Below are 24,461 nucleotides of genomic sequence, written 5' to 3'. Positions count from 1 at the left end.
AGTATGAAAGTTTTGTTTTGAAACACGTATCCAAAATGAAATCATAGATTGCCAATTATATAGGTGGGGAACTAGCACAACAAAAAGTTGCAACTCTTTGTAAGAAATAAAAAGACACAATAGTTGGCGATTACAGATGTCAACAGACGATGACAGTTTTGTTGAGGATATTCGTATAAAGCAGTAAACTGAATGATTCTGAATTCGTGAATTCACTTTTAGATCAAATAATTTGAGTGTATACCAATGATTTGACCAGATAAATTCATAATACGATTCAAGAATTTTGTATGGATTTTGGATGCTGTGTATTTCGAAATATTGCAAGTAAATTTGAATCTTCATACAGAAATTGAATATAGGGAAGAAACGGTTTTTGGAACATAACTGCTAGGGCCTCAAGTAAAATTTATGCGGTTTTTGGTCAAAAACCGAATATATTTTCGACTCTAGCCATGGGCTCTGCCGCCTCTGCCTCTTGGATCTCGCTTCTCTCGGGGACGTTGCCCCCTTGGATCCCCCATTAGTCCCGGCATCATTCATGCATGCAAACGTGCACTCTAATGTCATATGAAATCTCTAATTACACTAAAATATCCAACAAGTTTCTATGGATTGTTCCATGTTGGCATTCTAATTAGTTAAGTTACCATTTGAAGAACAATTCCAATTCACATTGTCAAGAATATATTGATGATTTGGTCTCACTAATGATCGGTTGCAGCTAATAATCGGTGCCATTAATGATAAGCTTTTTGTTGAATCCATTTGTCACAAGTGATCGATTGCAACCGATAATTAATTCATACTTGACCACTTTTTTCCATGCAAGTTTTCACCAATCACCTTTGATCTTAAGTGTATCCATCTAAAGTCATTTGCATCCGACGTGAATCTACGACATGGTTTAGAATAAGTCGTCGATAACTATAGTTTGAATGTGATAAACACAAATTTTTTTTAAAGTATACCTTTCGAAATCCATATAAAAACATATCACGAACCAAATATATATTCTTTTAAAGGATACTCCTTAGGTTGTTCACAAATTTATTGCATGTGTTAAGGTATGTTTGGGAGACTATATTTGGTTAACTTAAAACACACTTCTTAATAGTAAATGAAATATTTTAGGTATATTGGTTTTTATTAATCTTAACTATCGGTTTTTGGTCGTTGCCGATTAAAACTAACGAATTGGCTCCTGGCGGTCCCAACTTTTAACGTATTTGTTCTCAACAGTCCGCGACTAACAGAATCCTAACGTCGTTAGTTGCTGGTTGCCGGAAAAACGTTTTTGATCGGAAAACTCACATTTTTCCCAGAAAACACCACCTAAGCACAGTCATCACCACCAACTGACTCACCACCAACCAACCACCACCACTTGAACACCACCACCCGATTCCGACGATGCATCTGGGGTTTCGACGACCTCAATAATTAGGTTTTTTACTAGAAAAAAGTTCATAAAGGTCCGATACAAAGTTACAAAGATGTTTGGGACGAAAATGTTGAGTTTTTCGAGTAAAAATGTGAGTTTTCCGGCCAAAACGTTTTTCCGTTAACATGCTACTAACGTCGTTAGGATACTGTTAGTCGCCGACCGTTGGGAACCAATACGCTAAAAGTTGGGACCGTCAGGAGCCAATTCCTTAGTTGGGATCAGCAGCGACCAAAAGATAATAGTTGGGATTAATAAAAACCAATATACTAATATTTTAATGAGTAAATTTCAAAAACATGCTAACCGACTCCAAAACTACATTTTAATCAGCCAAGTCTTTTTTTTTAAACGGCTAACAAACAAAGAATGTTTAGATACTTTATATGAGGTGACTCAATGACTAAAAACAACTGTCAGTTGACCCAACTTAATCATACAGAGCCCGTAAACTTAATCAGTCAGGTCTTTTAACGGCTCAACAAAGTGTTAAATGTGTTGGATGAAAATCATGGATAGAAGAATTAGTAAGGTGATATAGTGATGTCAGAGTAAGTCATCTGACCTCGCCGCCAAAAGAGACATGAGTTATTTGACCCCACGTGTCCTTCTCTAATCTCTCTATATATGTTTGCAAATTCCATTTCTAAACTATTATAAAACTTTATATTAAACTCACTATCTACATATTCAAGTTCAAACACTTATAAAACTTTATATTAAACTCACTATTCACATGGATCCATCATATAGTTCACCGGAATATTATTCACACTACCATTCTCTTCCCTTCAACGAAAATGACTCTGAAGACATGCTTCTGGACGGAGTCATTTCAGACAGCTTCACAGGAGAAACAGAAACACATTCTCCTGTGGAGCAGTTTAAAACCCAAGAAGAAAAAGAGTCAACTTTCCGCGGCGTCAGAAAGCGGCCATGGGGCAAGTACGCCGCGGAAATACGTGACTCAACACGTAACGGAGTTAGGGTTTGGTTAGGAACATTTGACACGGCCGAGGCGGCCGCACTGGCTTATGATCAAGCCGCATTTGCGTTGCGTGGATCGTCCGCGGTACTTAATTTTACCGCGGAGATGGCGTATGAGTCTTTGAAAGATTTGGGGTATGTTTATGAAGAAGGGAGTTCGCCCGTGTTGACCTTGAAACGGATCTATTCGGTGAACCGAAGGCGCGAAAATAAGCCGAGGAAGAAGATGGAAGAATCGAAGGATGACAATGTTATTGTGTTGCAAGATTTGGGTGGTGATTATCTTGAAGAGTTGTTAGGGTTTGATGAGAGTTGTGGTAGTAGTAGTAAAAGTTGGTGAAATAAGCATGCATGGATAATAAGTTTCTTTTTTCTTAACTACGGATATTTTTTAATCTTTATCGTATGTAAGACGTATGATAATAAATGAACATAAATGGATTTATTTTAATCTTTATCGTCTGTAAGACGCATGATAATAAATGCACGTAAATGGATAAATAATTGAGAAGGACGTTTTTTTTCAATTATATTAAAATCTAAATCTTTTTCTTGAGTGTATTTTACTTTTTGTTTCACATTTTCTAAAGTATAATAATACATTATTTTCATATTCATGTATTACATGTATGCATATATGAGTTAAAATCCATGCAAACTCGGTTTTTTTTTTCTATAAAATTTAGTTCAACGGGTTGGCCTTAAGTTATTCGGGTCATTAGAGTTTTAATAATTTTCAAATTGTTGAGGAAAAACCATTTGAAAGTCGGAAATTTAAGAGACACAGGTAAAATAAATAAAAGATTTGTAAATAATTCACATTTTCAGGTCGAATCAATTCGAAAATCACAATTTTCGAATCAAGTTCAAAACCCTAATGTGGAAACCTAAAACCAATCGGGTAAATCAGGTAGTTTGGAAAAACCGATGCTGTTTAATTCAGGTAGTTGAATTGGGTAACCGTTTTAGATTCATGTACTTAAAGACTTTGTTGAAGAAGAACGAAGAAAAGGGTTGACAACTAAATCAGATAGTTTGGGAACACCGTCACAATTGAATCGGGTGCTTTTGAGTTCACTCGGGTAAAATTGAGGTTGGTTTGATACAAAACGACCTCTATATGATATTTATAGTGGCTTGAATATATTGTACGTACATTCTAATAAAGCACGTGATGAATTTGGAAAATCTTTCCTGGCTTCTTTTATTTGTTTAAAATATAAAATTTTCATAAAATTTGGAAAATAGTTTAAAATGCCCTAAACATGAATTGTAATAAACATATGTATAACATGTTAAAGGATATATGCAAATATGTGATCCAAAACAATTCTAGCTACAAACTTCAATTGATACAGAAAATGAGACATTATTAATTATTAATGTTTGAATTAATATTGGGTCCCCTAAGGAACATGATTAACTATAGTCACGTGAACATTTGTTGTTATACCATGGATGCAATTACAAGTCACCACAAAACAATTTGTTTTAATAGTTTTTTTTTAATGAATATAATTTATTATCAAATTAACGTGGACTGTGGTTGAAGGGTAAGTACTATACTGTAATAAAGGTGGGAGTTATCTCTTGGTAAGTGTTTAAAGGTTAAATTTTAATACACAAGTGTGCTAAATATGTTGTTAACATTCCAATATAACAGCGTGCTTGAATAAATGGTGTTGGTAAAATATAATTACGCGTGTCGACTACCTGGCTATAATGGATCGGTGATTACTTGATAATTGTTAATATTATGTGTAATATTGTACCAATATTGTACATGTATCGTATCAAAATTTAACTTGTTGAACTTTATTTGGACTTGGGTTTTATTTGCTTAGGTTTTTTTATATGTTTATTACACATTATTAGTTAGTTTTCTTTTCTTTTATTTTTAAATACATTGGGTTTGATTAATTCAAAATTTTCTCAAACAACATTATTCTTCACAAAAATTTACTCATCAACTTCTATATACATATCTAAGGCTCTGGATTGAAGTTAATTTGGCAAAGGTTAACGAGGGAGACATAACTCCTTTCTTAGGTTAAGGGACGTTAAAAGCAAGCTGAGTTAAAATGTTAACGGGCTTTAAAATCATCTACGTCACACATAATAATTTGAGAATTGTTTCTAAATTAAACTAAGGGTTAAACGAGGTTAAACCCTTTTCTTTAGGTGAGATAGAGTAAAAAGAGATAAAGTAGGCAGTGTGTTACCTGCATTAAGTTAAGAGACATGAAAGTTATACACCTTTAATCCATCACACCTCTTATTTATGAAATCATAAGCAGTTTATTCATTATTAATTAAATTTCCAAAACATAATTTTTAAAATTCCGAAGGTTCCCATTTTACTAAGAGTTCATCAAATTAGTTTCACCAATTTTAACCAAAGGACTTTGAAATATTTTTTAGCAGTATATTTTGTTTAATTTAAATCCCAATTAAAAACGTGATATCAATTACCAAGTTGAAAATAGATGAGATGGTGAGATCAAACTCTCCACATATTCCATGGCTTGTGATCCCCATAGGCTGCCAGCACTCCAGTGCAGATTGTAACCACTGTATTCGGCGACATATGAATCTTTAAACATGTCGTAGATTATAATTTGCATATGATGCATGCAATCCAACATAACAATCTTACTGGCATCTATAACGGACAAAGGGATATGGGAACCCGAGGGAGCAATATTTAGTGTCAATACTTTCAACCATGATTTTTCCATGCCATCTTCGTTCATTACCCACAAGTCATATGTCATATTAGATATATGGAAAATGTGAAGACGTCCCCTTAATGTACACAAACTATCTCTCGAGTTAAAATTACCTAGTAATTTTATCTCAGAAATTACCATCTCCTTAACATCCAGTGCGAGTGTAACATACATTCCATCGGGTTTTAGTACAATCCAATATAAAAATCCATTTGCGAACGTACCATTGTACCAATAATAAGGACGAACCGTGTACTTCCCTTCCAACTTGATAGATTTTGTGCTCCATAAACCTTTTTTAAGGCTGAAGACATCACAATAAACTTGATACGAATAATGGACACCAAGTCTTAGTTTAACAATCTTTAAATCGTCTAGAGTTGTGCCATAACATAATCCATAAGTGTCAACGCTATGATAATCAGAGTCCAAAGGCGGATCAGGAACCATCTTGAACGCTCCGGTTAATGGATTGAACAAGATGATATTTTTACAAAATAGAACGACTATCCCTTTGAATGTTCCAATAACTATGACACGATCTTCACTTACTTGGAAGGCTCCAATAATGTTGGCACGATCTACACTTACTATGTTGTTAAAAGGCCAAGTAAGCATTGATGTCGGAATCAAATGAACGGTACCATCACTCGGTTTAAAGGTGTTGTGTATGGCTTGAAGAGGTTGGAAGGGTAGACGGATCATTCGGCGTGATTTTGACTTCGTAAAGTAATCCGATATCAAACGGTTCCAATGCTTCGATAAGAATCTGGACCGCACCAAGGGCTTTGTAGACAATCGAGCAAAGATTTCAAAGAAAATGTCTTGAGGTAAACTAGCCATTGAATAATAATAATGTTTCAAAGAGATGAGATGCAATTGGAAGCAGGAACATATATAGTCTTATTCTAATTCTAAGGTTTATTGATGTTGGGAGATCAAAAGTTTTATCAAATAATTACGAAATGAGTTATGGAATTACAAGAGTTTAAAATTAATATTTTATATCTTTTGGTTTAATCATTAAAGCCCAATGGTTTTCTGTTTCTTTTAAATACTTGAGATTTGTAATGTAAAAATATAAGGTTTGGAATATAAAAAAAAATCATTTCCTCTCTATCACAGTGTGTGTTAGTGTGTGAAGGACCTAATTATCGGTATTCTTCATGAATCAACGATAGTTGGAAGAATTGATCCTGGTATTCGTGTGAATCAACAGGTTCAATTATTTATCTTATTTACGATCTACGTCTTTTCTGGGAGTTTTGGGAAGTTCTTCACGGGTATTCTTAGAATCAACGTGCTTGACATCCAATTTTATCTCCACGCTACGTCAGTTGGTATCAAAGCCGAATTCTTGGCTTAGTATGGCTTGTGAGGGGGACAATATCTATGATTCCTGGCCCGTGTTTGATGAATACGAGGACGAGGAATGGTATGTTTGGGCAACCGGTGATGTTCTTGAAAGTTTAAAAAGAAAACATGAGTGGTCTACAATTTATTCAGGTATTTTTGATGAAATTTTAAGGGATGGTACGGTAGTAAATGGTGGTGATATTGTGGTTAATGGTGATTCGAATTTGTCTTCCATATACATGGTATCTCCCACTATTTTGAAACTTCATATTAATGAGTTAAATGAAGATGCAAATTTTAAGAAATTACCTACCGTAATTATCAACTATTTCCCACATTCGAAGGTCAAAGAAAAATATTTTATGTTTGAGCTTGATATGGTGGGCCTCAAAGTGAATGATTACATGAATATAAAAGAATTGCATGAAGTGGTAATTATTTGGGATGGACCCATACACTTAACTCCTAAAGGTGAAGGTGTGGTGATTGTATTTAACATGACTTGGATGGATGGTCCCTTTGACCCAGGTGGTTACGGTTCAAAGACAAAACTCGAGGGCGAGTTCTTTCAAAAGGTGGAGAGAATGATGTGGAGAGATCAAAAGTTTTACCAAATAATTACGAAATGAGTTATGGAATTACAAGAGTTTAAAATTAATATTTTATGTCTTTTGGTTTAATCATTAAAGCCCAATGGTTTTCTGTTTCTTTTAAATACTTGAGATTTGTAATGTAAAAATATAAGGTTTGGAATATATAAAAAATCATTTCCTCTTTATCACAATGTGTGTTAGTGTGTGAAGGACCTAATTATCGGTATTCTTCATGAATCAACGATAGTTGGAAGAATTGATCCTGGTATTCGTGTGAATCAACATGTTCAATTATTTATCTTATTTACGATCTATGTCTTTTCTGGGAGTTTTGGGAAGTTCTTCACGGGTATTCTTAGAATCAACGTGCTTGACATCCAATTTTATCTCCACGCTACGTCATTTATCTTTTATGATCTCTTCCTTCATTAAAGAATCTAATCTAAAATATAAATTTTAAAATATTAGAAAAGAAGATTCGATGATTAGTTGGTTAGGATTTTGATTATTATTGTTCATCAAAGTAATATTTTATGCAAAGTTAATACTAATTTTACAAATATATTTATTAACAATAACAAAAGAAATAATTAAAATGATTTGGAACTCTATTTTAAGTTTAGGAAGAATATTTATATGAAACAGAAATCACTAAGCGCGATTTCGGTAATAAAAAAATTAAGCATGAAGTAATGCAAACGCGATACATGTACAACGAGGATATTTGACTTCATTTACCAAGGGTGTCTTTTTTAATCGTACCTTACTAACTTGATTACCACCTTGGATATTTTTTTTTTCTAAAATTAAGAAAAATCAAAATAAGTCAACTACTTTTTTAAGTCATATGTACTTATCGTACAAAGGTATATGTTTCGTAAAGAGTTGTACGAAACCACAACCCCTTTTTACGTACATTTGCATGTCGTTGCGGCCATGGTGAACACCTTTTCTTATTATATAATCCGGTAACTTTACATGGCCTATAAAAACTAAACTTAACCTACAAACCTTAGTTAAACCTAAACTCTTCTAGTACTATACCACTAGACATGCAAGTGTACCTATCGACTGTAATAAAGCCAAATGAAGTCCGGACATCAAACCCAAATGATACTAGCGACACCTAAACAAGACTCTAACTAATAATTTAATGATTTAACTAATTGCAAAATTTGGTTTTCTTAAACTATAGTTAACTAATGAAGAGAACTAATTAAACTAACCGATTTCAACACAATTACTAAGAAGAACTCAAGGATGGGAGAAAACTAGCACGCGTTTTGCTAGCGTGCTTTTTAACCCAATGTCAGTTGATTCGTTTTAAAAAATATTGGCAATGTACTGAATCAGAGTTTGCTACAAAGAAGCTCATGGAAATATTATTGAACCCCTAACCTTGTAAATATGAAGAACGAATCATTTTATTGTTAGATAGGATTTCGATTATTACACTAAATAATCAGTGACTATTGAACTATAACCAATAGGTAGGACTGTTCAAAGGGTCGGGTCCAGTCATACCCGAGCCTACAGACTACCTTTTATATATAGGTGCACATTGTTGCAGTGTGTGCATGCTTAATGCGTATAAACTCGGAAGATTATGTTACATTGGAAGCCTATCTCTTTATATTAGAAAAAAGTAAAAACTATAACTAAAAGAAGATAGTAAATACAACCACCTGATTATCAAAAACATGATATTAACTACCAAGTTGAAAATAGATGAGATGGTGAGATCAAACTCTCCACATATTCCATAGCTTGTAATTTCCATATTCTATTAAGATACCTCGCTTGCACCTCGTATATCTCTTGCGAATCTTTAATTATGTCGTAGATTATGATTTGCCTTTCATTCTCGTGACCATTCATTATAACAATCTTTCCGGTATCTATAATGGACAAAGGGATGTGAAAACCCGAGAGAGCATTATTAATATTTAATGTCAATACTTTCGACCATGATTTTTCCATCCCATCGTCGTTCATTACCCATAACTCATGTGCCATAAGTGATTTGTATAAAAAGTGAAGACGCCCGTTTAATGTACACAAACTATCTCTCAGGTTAAAGTTACGTGGTAATGGTAGTATCTTGGAAATTACCATCTCCTTAACATCCAGAGCGATTAATATAGCACGTATCCGCCTGTCTAGTACCTCTTCTACAATCCAATATAAAAATCCATTTGCAAATGTACCACAGTACAAAGGACTAGCTGAATACTTCCCTTCCAACCTGAATATAAATATGTTATGTAAAGTTATTAATACTAAAATTACGAATCTATTTAGAATAAAAACATAAAATAAAATGATCTGAACATCTATTCAAAATTTAGAAAAAAAAAATATATATTTTTACTAAGTTCTTCAAATTTGTTTTACCAGTTTTAGCCAATAGACTTTGAATCATTTTTTTACAGTATATTTTGTTTAATTTAAATCCCATTAAACTGAAAATGCATATGATTTTGTGATTTTTAAATAAATCATTAAATTAAACCTTGAATAATATAACAATTAACAATACATCTATTTTCATGGATTATTCATCGGCCAGTCGGCCCGGCCCAATTATGTGCATACCCAAGCCACAGGCCCACACAGGAATTAAATAAAAATAAAATATGTGCATGATATAACTTGTGTGTATAACAAGAGGTGCACAAATCGGGTTTTTTCTAATATTCGGGTTCGGGTACGTAACGGTTTCGGGTATGATCGGGCATTGGAAAATTTGGTATTGAGAGAAATCGGGTAGGGTTCGGGTAGGGTATTGAGGAGAAAAACTCAACCCTATGTACCTGGGTAGGGTATGATCGGGTTCGGGTATTAGAACCGGGTAAGACCGGGTATTAATACCCGGTTTTAGATTTTTAATTTTTTTATACATTTTTCAATTGGTTTAAAATTTAAATTTGCTTTGTAATGTATAAAAATAATTAAAACTATATTACAAAAATCATAAATCCACTCAATTACAAATTATTTACTTAGTTATGCATTTTACAAAAGCTTAAACATAAAAGTTTTGAAGTAAACATAAAAATATACTATAAAAACTCATGTATTATTTCGGGTATTAGAAAATTGATATCGGGTATAACCGGGTATCGGGTATAGGGTATGACCGGGTATGGGTATTTACGGGTATAAATCGGGTACGGTTTCGGGTATAGGTATTGACCTCAAAATGCATACCCTATCCATACCCTACGAGTAGGGTCGGTTCCGGTTTCGGGTATAGAATACCCGGGTATAAAAAAACCGGTTCCGGATATTTTTTCGGGTCCGGTTCCGGGTTTTTTGTGCACCTCTATGTATAACTAGTGTAAATGAAACCAGACTTGTCTAAATTTGAGATCGACTAGCTTAATATAAATGCTAGGTTCGGGTTTGGCTTTTAGATATAAGCATTAAAAACTAATCGTCTTGTTACTTATTTATTATTTTTCTTGCAATTTTTAGTTGTTTTATTATTATGTATATATTTGAATATTGTTTACATACCATTACAATTACACATATAGTACATAATGTGTTATTTATCTTTTAAATTATCATATACCAATAGGAAATCACGCATTGCGGTGATGACATGATATGAATTCTATGACGTCGGTCAGTTCATCACGGTAACAATATGCAGATTTGGACAAATCACATAGACGAAAACCACAATTTACTTCTTTTGAAATTTAGACCTTAGAAATGTGACTTGAACCAAAGTATAGGACCGTTTTTGCAATTGAATCTATTATAATATGTATAAATATTCAATAAAATGTAATTGGTTTAGTTTAAAAGCATGTTATACCTAACAAAATGTGGAATCAAACACATGTTTTAAGTTTTAATAAACTATCATAGTTGTATAACTACCAATACCAAGAATGGAACACATGGGTATAAAAATAATCCACTCTTTTAACATGCAATGCTTTACCATTTCTCCATTGCATACTTTATTATAAAGTTGATTCCGTTCCATGTATAAAGTTACATTTTATAAAATGCATTTTTCATTACTTTGTTGCATAAAATATTAATAATGTACAAAATTACTTCACCGACACAACTTTTTTTTGTAACACAAAAACTTATAATGATATGTTTTATTATCCATAAAGATATAACATTCATATTTGTATATCGTTAAATTTATGTAGCGGAAAAAACTCAAAAAGAAATTGACAACTGTAGTAAATGGTAAATTATTTAAGGTTGATAAATAATGTATTAGTTCAAATTTTGTATTTACTTAATTATAGAAGGGGACAAATAAGAAGTTAGAATTGTAATATAATTTAGTGGTACTTCATTCTTATTCTTAGGGCTGGCAATTAGGTACCTGTTAAAGACACGATAAGACCTGTTAATAAAAAAAGTGTGGTATGTGAATTTTTTATTTTCTTAAATAATGGAAATTAGTAGGCTAGACTCCATCATTATCCCTTATTGGTACACAAAACTTAAAAATGTCTTATAGTCATGACATATAAAGTAGTTAAACGTGTCATATTCAAGTTTGATATTTGTGTTACACGCGTCGCCTCTTACATGTTAAACCTGTAAGAATAAGTTATTCTTACCTATGTAAAATGCATAACAATGATACAATGACGTATCCTTAATTTCAAAAGTTTTTTACTTGCTCTTGCTATCTGACTCTTTAAATTAGAGACTGCGGTGGTCTAACACACAAGAAATTCGTCATTTAAAAAAAATTCACAGCATTTTACCTTATTATTTTATTCTTTCTTAGATTTATTTTGTATACATATTTTTTTATTCTTATTATCATTTTATTTTATGAAACTTTAATTTTAACGTTTTGTTAATTAATTAATCAACTTATTTTTTTCATATAAAAGTAAATTTTCTATATACACTTTTATAGTTTATTTATTTTGTTTGTTTGCTTAAATCATATAGAGCCCTCCAGATTGACTCGCTAAAGTAACTCATATTTTCGTTTTGTTTATCATAAAAGCAAATTATACCAAACAAATTTAGGAAGGAAGCATATGTTATTAATTTTTCTCAGCTATCATGTTTAAATAATTACAAAAACCAAGAATGCAGCACATGGGTATAAAAATAATCCACTCTTTAACATGCAATACTTTATTGATTCTCTATAGGAAGCAAATTATATATATATCGACCCCTAGAATATAACCTCAACCAAAAGAATATCTCAAAATTTGGATGTAATCATTTTGAGACCCTTAATGTCATAAAACCACAATTATCTCATTTGAAAATAACATACTAATTTCTTTATAAAATTATATTTCATTAAAAAGAAATTTACATCGATAATTTAATTAAGATATAACGTTTTTATGGTATAAAATAAAATTATTCACAATGATATTCACTTGCTTGCAAACTTAGTATCAGATTCTTTTCATTTACCTTTCTATTTTAAATAATACCCAATATGTAAATAGAATATATTGTATTTAGATCTTCTACACTTCATTTATAACATTCGCAAGTGCTTCACGAATAACATCACTATCGGAATGTTACAAAAAGTATTGCCCAGTTGCATATTATTGTAGCCTAGTAGGAATAATAAAAAATCCAAGTACCCGCTAAAAATGTATTCATACATCAGAGACGGCTTAACCATTATAGGGACCTAAAGCGAAAAAATTTCCATGGCTCTTACTTTAAAAATATTGGGCCTTGTTTGTTTCGACACTGATATCCGATACCATTTGCTCATCCTTATTTCAAACCACTGGTTTGACTCATACTTTTTCAATAAACATTTTAATCTAATCCCGTTTCCAAATGACTTTCTTTAAACTGAAATCAAGTTTTCACAACACAAACATAATATCAAAATCCAACCTCACGTGTATTCAACTAAACTACATTAAAAATCAATATCTTTTTTAAACTACATAACCATCGTTATCTAAACGAGTATAGTTTATCAGTTTAACCGATTTAACCAGCTCACTCAGACCATTCTTTGTGGAGGGGCTTCGTCGGCCCTCCAAGTCACCATCACGTAAGAAACAGGGCTTTGAAGCCCCTCTTCATAAAGCCCGCTACGGTTTAAAGCCCCATTAATATACATGTGTGAGAGAGAGATAAAGAGAGATTAAAGTACATGACCCCACCACACCTTCTTATGCTGCCCGTTTTCACAAAACCGCCCCTCAACGATATACACAACCCTTACCGCCCCCTACGCCGCCCACAAAGAATGTCTTTAGTGACCACATATAACACAAGGTCTTTCTTTACAATACCATCAAACCACATGGTCTCAAAATGTTACATCTTTATTCTTGAAAATGTTTATAAAATACACTTTATACTTATTAATAATAATAATATTATTATAGTGCTCTCCACAAGTCACCCTCCACTTTGTTGTCTACAAAGGTCACCTCTCCACGATCAAAACTCAAACCCCTAATTTAGCTCAATCTTTATCCGTCCAATTCGAATCTACCCTTTGTATAAATTGGTCACCAATAGCCCCAAGTTTAAGTTTTTAAGATACCCTTTTCATCTTTTCCTCCAAACCCATCATTTTTGATCACCCATTAATATTATTATTATTATGGAAAGATCGGTTCTTGATGGGATAATTAGAAGGTTGCTTGAAGTTAGAGGCAGACCTGGTAAGCAGGTCCAGCTTACTGAACCTGAAATTAAACAACTTTGTGTTGTTTCAAGAGATGTTTTCTTGAAACAATCTAATTTGTTGGAACTTGAAGCACCCATCAAGATTTGTGGTATGCCTTTTTTTTTCTTTTTATGGGTTTGCTTAAATTTTGGATTTTGTTGATTGGTTATGTTTGTTTGGTTATGATCTTTATGATTAATTGTATAATATTGTTAATAATGCTAGCCTAATTCTGTAGGAAATAGAAATTCTCCCTTTTAATGTTATTTAAAAAAAAGTAAAATGTAAAAATGATATTATAGATTTATAGTTCATCCCTTAAAAGATTAAAATTGTATAGAATCATGGAAACAAGATATAATTTTGAATTTTTACTTGCACTTATATCTAACTATGCAACCGAGTGAAACATCGGTTATCGGCCCCTTGGTAAAATATTGGACAAAATATCAATATCGGTACCGATATATCACTGATATTCCTGATATGAGTATTTTAAGTCTTAATTATCAATTTTTAGTGTTCAATTTTAGTGTTTTAAGTCTTAAGCAGTTCCTACTTGCTACGATTGTTAGTGTTTTGCAAGTTGCAAAAGGTTAATTTGTTAATTGTAGGAGAGTATAATGAACTATTGGCGTTAAATTGCTATATATATGAATTTTACATGTTATTAACATTACCGATATCCCACCGATATCTCACTGCAATAACTGATATATCAGATATCGGTCCTTGACCGATACTCGGTATTTATCCGCATTAACTGCTTAGCTAATGGGTCGATCTGGGTTATGTTAAAAAAAGTCAAACTAGTAAAGTAAAAAGGTTAGCTATAAGGGAAAAAAGTCAAACGGGTCGAACAGTTAATCATGTCAAAATTTGGTTAATAATACATGACACTTCCTAAATCCTTTTATTTAATACATAACATTTCTTGCACACGAATTATATAGATGATTTCACAAAAATGTGTCTCGGGCCAACTAACCAGACATGATCCGTGTAAATTACTCATTAAATCTCATTAATTTATATGATTTTGACTTTTTGCATTGACCGTGATTATTAGGTGACATCCACGGTCAATATTCGGATCTTCTACGCTTATTCGAGTACGGTGGATTCCCGCCTTGTGCAAATTACTTATTTCTTGGCGATTATGTTGACCGCGGTAAACAAAGTCTTGAAACAATATGCCTTTTGCTCGCATACAAAATAAAATACCCGAATAATTTCTTCCTGTTGCGCGGAAACCACGAATGCGCGTCAATAAACCGCATATACGGTTTCTATGACGAATGTAAACGGAGATTCAATGTCAAATTATGGAAAATATTCTCTGATTGTTTCAACTGCCTACCGGTGGCGGCTCTTATTGATGAAAAGATATTATGCATGCATGGCGGGCTTTCACCCGATCTTAATAATTTGGATCAAATTAGGAATCTGAGACGGCCCGCTGATGTGCCCGATAGCGGGTTGCTTTGTGATCTGCTGTGGTCAGACCCGTGTAACGAAGTCAAAGGATGGGGGGCGAACGATCGTGGGGTTTCGTATACGTTTGGTGCGGATGTTGTTACTCGGTTTCTTCAGAAACATGATTTGGATCTTATTTGCCGGGCCCATCAGGTTTGACTTTTAATCTGTTTGACCATCTTGACACAATTCTATTGTAGCTATACTATTGAAATTGGCTTGTTGGGCGGGTTGTATAGCGGGCCAATATGTGTTTGGGCTGAAATATGCCATTTTTTACCTTGTTGAAATGGGCTGATTTGGGTTGGGTGGGTCGGGTTGACTTTCAACCCGTTTGAGCAGCTTGGCATGTTTCCATTTTGACTATATTATTTTATTTGGCCTGGTTAAGATTGAATAGAACTCGAATCGACCCGTTTATTGGTCATTTATTCATTGTTTTGGGTGGGTGGGTTGTGTAATACGTGTGTTCGGTCTAAAACATATCGTTTTTTAAAACGGGTTGAAATGGGCCTGGTTGGGTTGACTTTTTTTAAACTGTTTGACCAGCTTGACACTTTCCCCTTATAGCTATAGTATTTATTTGATGCGTTGAAGATTGAATATAACTAAAATCGACTTGTTTATTGTTCGTTTATCCATTGTTATTAGCGATTGGGTTGTGTAACGGTTCAATGCGTGCTCGGGCTGAAACATACTATTTTTTTTAGTTTTTTAAATGGGCCGGATTGACTGTCAACTCATTTGTTGAAATCGACCCGTTTGAGTTGGGTTGACTTTTAACCCATTTGACCATCTTGACACATTACCATTTAGCTATATTATTCGACTCGTATATAACTCAAGTCAATTCATTTATTAGTCATTTACCATTGCTTTAAGTTACCGTGTAGTTACCACTTACCAAAACGCAACAAATTAATTTCAGGTTGTAGAAGACGGGTACGAGTTCTTTGCAAACCGACAACTTGTAACTGTATTTTCCGCACCAAATTATTGTGGCGAGTTTGATAATGCTGGTGCAATGATGAGTGTTGATGATACACTTATGTGCTCCTTTCAAATTCTTAAACCCGCCGAGAAAAAGTCAAAACTAAACTCGGGTATCAGTTTCTTTGGAAGCTCAACTACCACTAAACCCGGAAACACTCCACCCGGGATTAAGGTAAGTCCACAACCTTGTCAAAATGCCTTAATATTATTATTATTTTTATCGTTATTATATCATATATTTTAATGTTTTCCAGACTTATCTGGGATCAAGAGTATGAGATTCAGGGAGATCTAAACGAATGACGTGGACTCACTCGAAGGTGAATTTCGAGATATATATTATTATGAAGGGGAATAATTTTTACTTTTTTACGGGAAATTTCGGTTAAGATAAAATGAAATATTTCCTAGTTGTCGATGAATGTTGTATTTTAGGTATACCGAGTGTGTGTTTATATGTAGAGTTTAGTTTCCGTGACAAAGAAATTAACCTGATCCTATATATTCACACACGCTGGTTTCTAACCCTATACTGAAAAACGTATTGACCCATTTTATAAGTTTCGGGGATAAATAATATGGATGTATACTTTGTTTTGCTAATGCGTATAGATATATCCGTTTTAAGTTGTATCTCGTTTCGTGTTTTTGGTAGTTTGATATTGTATTATGTGGTATATGAAGTACCTTGTGTGATATCATGTAGAAGTTGCTTTCGTGTTTTTCGCGAATGATGTAAGAACACAGCTAGAGCTAGAGGTGCACAAAAAACCCGGAACCGGTTTTTTTATACCTGGGTTTTTAATACCCGAACCTGTACCCGACCCTACCTGTAGGGTACGAATAGGGTATGCATTTTAGTACCAAAACCCGTACCCGAACCGAACCCAATTTGTACCCGGTAATACCCGAAAACCCGAATCGGTTTCATACCTGGAACCGGGTTTTTCCAATACTCGAAACCAGGTTTTTCAAATACCCTGATCTATACCCGAAAAATACCACTAAAAGTGTAACCCCTAAAAAATTCCGATCTATACCCGAAATATACTCGGAAAAAAACCCGAAAAATCCAAAAATATGGTTTTTTCAATACCCAGAAATAGAGTATTTGAATACCCGGTTCTATACCCGACCCGAATCCAATACATAGGGTATGGTTTTTAAAGGCAATATTCGGACCCGAACTTGACCCGGGTATTGCTAACATCTGATTTTCCAATACCTGATCATACTCAAACCTGGTTTCATACCTGAACCCGAATTTTTCTAACACCCGATTTGTGCACCTCGAGCTAGAGCATACATAACCATTACACATTTTTTTATATACGTAACACTTAATTATTGACGTGTACCTCATAATATAATACTTGATTTCAAGAGCCATTTGGAAGCTTCTATCCCAGTTGTGACAACTTAGCCATATGTACGAAATTAAAATATATGACATTAAAGAGAATTATAATCAAAAGAACATAGAGACCTAAGACACAAAATTTAAATACTTCATATTAAACTAGAACATAGATGAGATGGTGAGATCAAACTCTCCACATATTCTATGGCGTGCGCATTCCATATGCTACTAAGAGTCCTCGGTTGCACCTCGTATATGTCTTCCGAATCTTTCAGCATGTCATAGATTACGATTCTAACTCAGCTCCCTAATGTTCAACACAACAATCTTTCCCACATCCATAATCAACAAAGGGGTAATAAAGCCCGTGGAAGAGTTTGATGTCAATACTTTCGACCATGATTTTTCCACACCATATTCGTTCATTACCCATAACTCTAATTTTGTTCTCGTATTTAGGAAAAGGTAAAGACATCCTCCCAATGTGCCCAAGAAACCCAAATCTGGTAATTGTATCTCAGAAAATACCATCTCCTTAACATCCAGGGCGACTATAAAATATACGTTGAGTTTGGATGCAACCCAAAACAAAAACCCATTTACAAAGGTACCCACTTTATCTATTATGTAGCACGCCCCGACCAACGTCCTAGAAGTCGTGCTCCATGAACCCTTTTTAAGGCTAAAGACATCACACCATCTGGAATCTTGATCAAAACCTGAGCTCATATTATTTAGTCTAACAATCTTTAAATCGTCTAGGGATGTTCCATAACAAAATCCATAACGAATATCAATCGTAGATGATTCCAAAGGCGGTGGATTAGGGACAGTCTTGTAAGCTCTGGTTAATGGGTTGTACATGATCATATCTTTAAGGACTATAAGCAGGATCCCGTTGTATGTTCCAACAATAATGTGACGATATTCTTTACTTCCCGGATTCATAAAATTAGGAAGAGGAAGCTCGGATATCGAATGAGCAGCGGTGTCCATGACTTGAAGTGGTTTGTAGGGAATAAGGATCATTCGACGTGATCTCGACTTCATAAAATGATCTGAAATCGTACGGTTCCAGTGCTTCGACAAGCATCTTAACCGCAACAAGGGTTTTGTAGGCATTTTAACAAGAATGGCAAAGACAAGATCTTCAGGTACATGCTTATACATACCTGCCATTGAATAAGGTTACAAAGAGTGGATGGCAATCGAATGGGAATATTTATAGTTTTAATGAGATTATAATATAATTCAAATTCTAATGTTTATCACTTTGAATCTCTTCCTTAAATAGAGAATCTGGGTTAAATTTTAAATACTTCATAACTAATTTATTATGTTATTCCGTGGTTGAATAAATACAATATTAAATTGTTAGCAATAGAGATTTAGAAAATATAAAACTATATTTTGAAATATAATGATGAAATATTAATGACGAAATAAGAAAAAGGGAAAAGGGAATTTTGCAACGACTTAATCATCCTTTGTGATTTATTTTCATATAAATATTGTTACTATAAGAAAATAATTTTACTGAAATTAAATAAATATCTGAAGAAGCACGGATCTAACCCTGGATAGGCTAGAACGATGGTTCCACAGGATACGGATCAAATAACGACCCTACCTCTATATATATAATATCGAAATCATTTTATTTATTTTTATTCAAAAATATATTCCTAATTTTAGAATTAAGTAATTTGCATAACATATAATTATCATTGTTCCTTCTTTATTGAATTAACCTTCCACTTCCAATTGCCATCATCTCCATGATACCTTATAATTCAATGGCAAGTATACCTCAAGACATTGCACAACCCTAGACGATTTAAAGATTGTTATGCTAAGACTATGCCTCCATTATTCGGGTCGAGTTTCCTGTGATGTCTTCAGCCTTAAAGGGAGTTATAATATGGCTAAGTTTGTGGGTACGTTTGCGAATGGATTTTTGTATTGGATGGCATGTAAGCAAATCAGACAGGAAGCATGTTATAGTCGCTCTCCATGTTAAGAAGATGGCACTTTCCAACATACAATTACCATTTTACTTTGACCCGAGTGATAGTTTGTGTACATTAAACGGGTGTCTTCATCTTTGCTATATATGTAATACGGAGTAACAAATATGAGTTATGCGCAATGAATGAAGATGCCATGAAAAAATCATGGTCGAAAGTTTTGACATCAAGTATTAATTAATACTGCTCTCTTGGTTGATGATACCCCTTTGTCCATTATAGATGCGGAAAAGATTGTTATGTTGGATGACAAGAATGAAAAGAAAATTATCATCTAGGACATGTTTAAAGAATCGTATGCCGTATACAATCTGCACTGGATTGTTGGTAGCCTACGTGGATTAAAAGCCATGGAATTTGTGGAGAGTTTGATCTCACCATCTCATCTATTCAAGTTGGAAGTTAATTATATATATGTTTATATTCAATGAATTGAACTTAGTATGTTATTTTAAATTTGTTGCAATTAGTGTTATCGAATAATAAGTATTAGGCATGTTTAAGAGTCAGTTTCTTGGTTTTTATCATGAGTTCAAATTAGTTTAATTTTCTTTTAGAATGTTGCTTAAGTTTCGAGTTTGTGTCAGGTTTGTATGCATATGTTTCGTTTTTGTTCAATTAACTTTAAACGAACACGAACACGGACAACTAGTCGGACAAATAATTGTGTTTGTTGGGCTTTTCTTGACGGGTTAAGTCGATTTGGTTGTATTCAACTGCATAACGTTTTGCTACGTGTGCTTATATGCTATGTCCTTTGTCTTAGAATGCATCTAAGAGTCAAATGAGAGTTTGGAAATCACTCTATGACAAATACCTGGTATGGTAAATACATACGGCTTCTAAAAACATGGATGTAGGGGTGTAAACAAGCCGAGCATGAGCTCGGCTCATTTTGACTTACTAGAGCTTAACTCGAGCTCGGCTTGTTTCGAGCTCGTGAATTGTTTTTTCAAGCTCAGTCTTAGCTCGTGTATCATTTATTAGTTAATTTATTTAAGATTTAATTATTTTTATACAATTTGGTGTAAAATTTTAAGCGAGCTGAAGCTCGGCTGAGTGGTGTAAAAACAATAAATTTAAGTCCAAAAGAGGTAAAATTTGAAAAAACACAAGGCTTGACGAGACTAACCGAGTTTCCCATACAAGGATCGAGCTCGAGTTCAACAACTAAACAAGTTTTATTTGACTCGAAAAAGCTCATATGATTGTTCTGATGTGTAGCAACCATAATTAGTTTATACCTAATATTCAAAGCATTTTGCTAAAAATGATACAAAAGTCTTACCTCAGCTGTGACAACTACAGTTAAAAGAACATAAGGACTAACGAAAGATACTAAATTCAAAAATTTCATATTAGATTAGAACATAGATGAGATGGTGAGATCAAACTCTCCACATATTCCATGGCTTGTAATTTCCATATTCTACTAAGATTCCTCGCTTTCACCTCGTATATCTCTTGCGAATCTTTCAGCATGTCATAGATTATGATTTGCATTGGCTTTCGCCTCCCAGCCCTCAACATAACAATCTTTCCCGCATCCATAATCGACATAGGGGTATTATAACCCGTGAGAGCATTTGTTGTCATTAATACTTTCGACCATGGTTTTTCCATACCATGTTCGTTCTTTACCCACAACTCAAATTTCGTACTCGTATATCGGAAAAGCGAAAGACTTCCTCCCAATGTGCCCAAGAGACTAGAAAGAGGTAACCGTATCTCGGAAAATACCATCTCCTTAACATCCAATGCGACTATCAAATGCGTGTTGCCTCTGACTACTCTCCAATACAAAAAGCCATTTGCAAATGTACCCGAAGAATCTATTATGTAGAACGCCCTGACTAACGTTCTAGAAGTTGTGCTCCACGAACCCTTTTTAAGGCTAAAGACATCACACCATCTGGAATCTTGATCAAAATCTAATTTCATATCATTTAGTCTAACAATCTTTAAATCTTCTAGGGATGTTCCATAACAAAATCAATAACTAGTACTCGTAGATGATTTCGAAGGCGGTGGATTAGGGACAGTCTTGTACGCTCCAGTTATTGGGTTGTATAGGATCATATCTTTAAGGACTAGAAGCACGATCCCGTTGTATGTTCCACCAATAATGAGGTGACCTTCACTTCCCGGATTCATAAAATTAGGAAAAGGAAGCTCGGATACCGAATGAGTAGCGGTGTCCATGACTTGAAGCGGTTTGAAGGGTAGAAGGATCATTCGACGTGATCTCGACTTCATAAAGTGATCTGAAATCGTAGGGTTCCATTGCTTCGACAAGCATCTTAACCGCAACAAGGGTTTTGTAGGCATTCTAACAAGAATGGCAAAGACAATATCTTCAGGTATATGATTATACATAACTGCCATTGAATAAGGTTACAAAGAGTAGATGACAATCGATGGGAATATTTATAGTTTTAATGAGATTATAATATAATTCAATTTATAATGTTTATCACTTTGAATCTCTTTCTTAAATAAAGAATTTGGATTAAATTCTAAATACTTCATAATAAAATTATTATGTTATTCCGCGGTTGAATAAATACAATATTAAATAGTTAATAATAGATATTTATAAAATATAAAACTATATTTTGAAATATAAGTTATTATATTTAAATGATGAAATAAGAAAAAAAAAAGGGAAAAAGGACTTTGGCACCGAAATCACCCTTTGCGATTTATTTTCATATAAATATTGTTACTATAAGAAAATAATCAAACTAAATTTAAATAGATATCCAAATCATTTTATTTATCCTTTTAAAAAAAAAAAATATATTCCTAGTTTTAGAATTAAGTAATTTGCATAACATATAATCATCATTGAACCTTCTTCAATGAATTAACCTTCCACTTCCAATTATAATTCAATGGCAAGTATACCTCAAGACATTGTCTTTGACATTTTTGTTCGGTTGCCTACAATGCCCTTGGTGCGGTCCAGATGCTTATCAAAGCATTGGAAGTTTGGAACCATTTGATTTCTGATTATTTTATGAAGTCGAGATCACGTCGAATGAGGTGATGGTACTGTTCATTTGATTTCAACATGAAGGTTTCCTTCTGATCTTTTCAAGAACTTTGAAAGTAACCATCATGCCATCTTTGTTGGAACGTTTAACGGGATAGTGGTTTTATTGTGTGAAAATATTGTCTTGTTCAATCCATTAACCTGAGCATCCAAGATTGTTCCTGAGCCACCTTTGGAATCATCTTACAGGTCATTGTTTGCTAGTTATGGATTTTGTTGTGGCACAGCCATAGACGATTTAAAGATTTTTATGCTAAGACTATGTCTCAATTATTCGGGTCGAGTTTCCTGTGATGTCTTCAGCCTTAAAGATCGAAGGTTTATGGAGCACAAAATCTATCAGGATGAAAGGGAGTCATATGGCTAGTTCCGTTGATAAGTTCGCAAACGGATATTATTGGATGGCAAACGGATTTTATTCATGTTTGCATTTAACTTTAAACAAACAAGAACACGGACAACTGTCAGACAAATAATTGTGTTTGTTGGGCTTTTCTAGACGGGTTAAGTTGGGTTTGGTTGTATTCAACTGCATAACGTTTTGCTACGTGTGCTTATATGCTATGTCCTTTGTCTTAGAATGCATCTAAGAGTCAAATGAGAGTTTGGAAATCACTCTATGACAAATACCTCGTATGGTAAATACATACGGCTTCTAAAAACACGGTATTAACACACAAGATACAAAAGATTAACATCATTAATTCAAATACTTTGAATTAATCATACGCTTATTTTATGCCTTGATGTTTGCACCTATTATTGGAAAATGTCTATATTCATTATACATTTATTTTGTCATATTCTACTCCATGATTCTAGCTTTGTATTGTGGTTATATATTGTAAGTTACTTTATCAATAGTATAATGAATTGCAATTGCAAATATCATATCCTTGTTATGGTATCATAAGCCTACGATCAAAACTCTCTTCTGCCCTACAATTTTATTTTTTTTTGGCAGCCCCTCTCCATATATTCAACAACAGCCATTAGCCGTTGTTCTCTATTATTTATTCATTCAGTTGATACTTTCACTACCTCTCCCTCAATAATTAAGCATGTCAAACACCAATGAAATTCTCAATGTTAACAAAATACCAACTCCAAACCCAAACCCAAAACCAACACCTAATGATAATCGGCCATTTCTTGGAAAATGCCAATGGTGTTATATTAAAGGGCATACACTTACAAATTGCCCAGTGTTCAAGAAATTACTGCCACATGTTATCGTTCCTCCCTACATCCCTAACCCCTCCATCAACACTGCACAAGTTAACATGATGAATATGCCTAACCAATCCACTACAAAATGGCTAATGGACAGTGGAGCAACCCACCATGTCACCAATGATATAAGCGCATTGGCCACCCATGTGCCTTATGATGGAACCGAGGAGCTTATAATCGGTGATGGTTCATCTCTTAAAATTACTCATATTGGTTCACTTGTCATATACACACCAACCACTACTCTTATACTCAAAAATGTTCTTTGCGTTCCAAGCATATCTAGAAACATTATATCCATATCTCATTTATGTGATGATAATAATGTTCTAATTCAATTCTTTCGATCTGTTTTTCTAATCAAAGATCCCAATTCACATCTCTTGCTTCTTGAAGGAAAAGCTACCCACGGGATATATGAACTTCGTTCAACTTCTCATCCACAGCCGTCCACATTCACTATCCAAAAGACTACATCAAAGTTATGGCATCATAGATTGGGTCATCCCAATACTAAAATTCTACAATTTTTATCGTCTTTTGT

General features: G+C 33.8%; 5 protein-coding genes and 1 pseudogene across 5 annotated transcripts; 2 read left to right on the top strand and 4 right to left on the bottom strand.

Annotated features, from left to right (window-relative positions):
• The first annotated feature begins 2,121 nt into the window (after window positions 1-2,121).
• LOC143629703 (ethylene-responsive transcription factor 1B pseudogene) lies at window positions 2,122-2,825 on the top strand (annotated as a pseudogene).
• A 2,074-nt stretch (window positions 2,826-4,899) lies between these two features.
• Window positions 4,900-6,003, bottom strand: LOC143629307 (F-box protein CPR1-like). The gene has a single exon (XM_077098616.1). It carries the CDS (start codon window positions 6,001-6,003, stop codon window positions 4,900-4,902), a length of 1,104 nt encoding a protein of 367 aa, XP_076954731.1.
• A 2,816-nt stretch (window positions 6,004-8,819) lies between these two features.
• LOC143629297 (uncharacterized) lies at window positions 8,820-13,403 on the bottom strand. Its single transcript, XM_077098609.1, has 2 exons — window positions 13,321-13,403; window positions 8,820-9,354 (listed from the first exon to the last, which is right to left on the bottom strand). The coding sequence occupies exons 1-2, from the start codon at window positions 13,401-13,403 to the stop codon at window positions 8,820-8,822; spliced, it is 618 nt and encodes a 205-aa protein (XP_076954724.1).
• An 85-nt stretch (window positions 13,404-13,488) lies between these two features.
• On the top strand, window positions 13,489-16,837 carry LOC143630144 (serine/threonine-protein phosphatase PP1 isozyme 3-like). Its single transcript, XM_077099234.1, has 4 exons — window positions 13,489-13,882; window positions 14,843-15,402; window positions 16,178-16,414; window positions 16,497-16,837. Exons 1-4 carry the CDS (start codon window positions 13,708-13,710, stop codon window positions 16,518-16,520), a joined length of 996 nt encoding a protein of 331 aa, XP_076955349.1. The 5' UTR covers window positions 13,489-13,707; the 3' UTR covers window positions 16,521-16,837.
• A 1,059-nt stretch (window positions 16,838-17,896) lies between these two features.
• LOC143629287 (F-box/kelch-repeat protein At3g23880-like) lies at window positions 17,897-18,781 on the bottom strand. The gene has a single exon (XM_077098598.1). It carries the CDS (start codon window positions 18,779-18,781, stop codon window positions 17,897-17,899), a length of 885 nt encoding a protein of 294 aa, XP_076954713.1.
• A 2,201-nt stretch (window positions 18,782-20,982) lies between these two features.
• Window positions 20,983-22,014, bottom strand: LOC143629277 (putative F-box protein At3g16210). The gene is made up of 2 exons (XM_077098589.1): window positions 21,636-22,014; window positions 20,983-21,560 (listed from the first exon to the last, which is right to left on the bottom strand). Exons 1-2 carry the CDS (start codon window positions 22,012-22,014, stop codon window positions 20,983-20,985), a joined length of 957 nt encoding a protein of 318 aa, XP_076954704.1.
• Between the last annotated feature and the right edge of the window lie 2,447 nt (window positions 22,015-24,461).

This window comes from Bidens hawaiensis, unplaced genomic scaffold, assembly GCF_021521415.1.
Source record: "Bidens hawaiensis isolate Kalapana, Puna unplaced genomic scaffold, B.hawaiensis_p1.1 tig00000459_1, whole genome shotgun sequence".
NCBI classification, from domain to species: domain Eukaryota; kingdom Viridiplantae; phylum Streptophyta; class Magnoliopsida; order Asterales; family Asteraceae; genus Bidens; species Bidens hawaiensis.
Note: the sequence above shows the minus strand (reverse complement) of the source record. Positions and strands in the feature narration are given on the sequence as shown.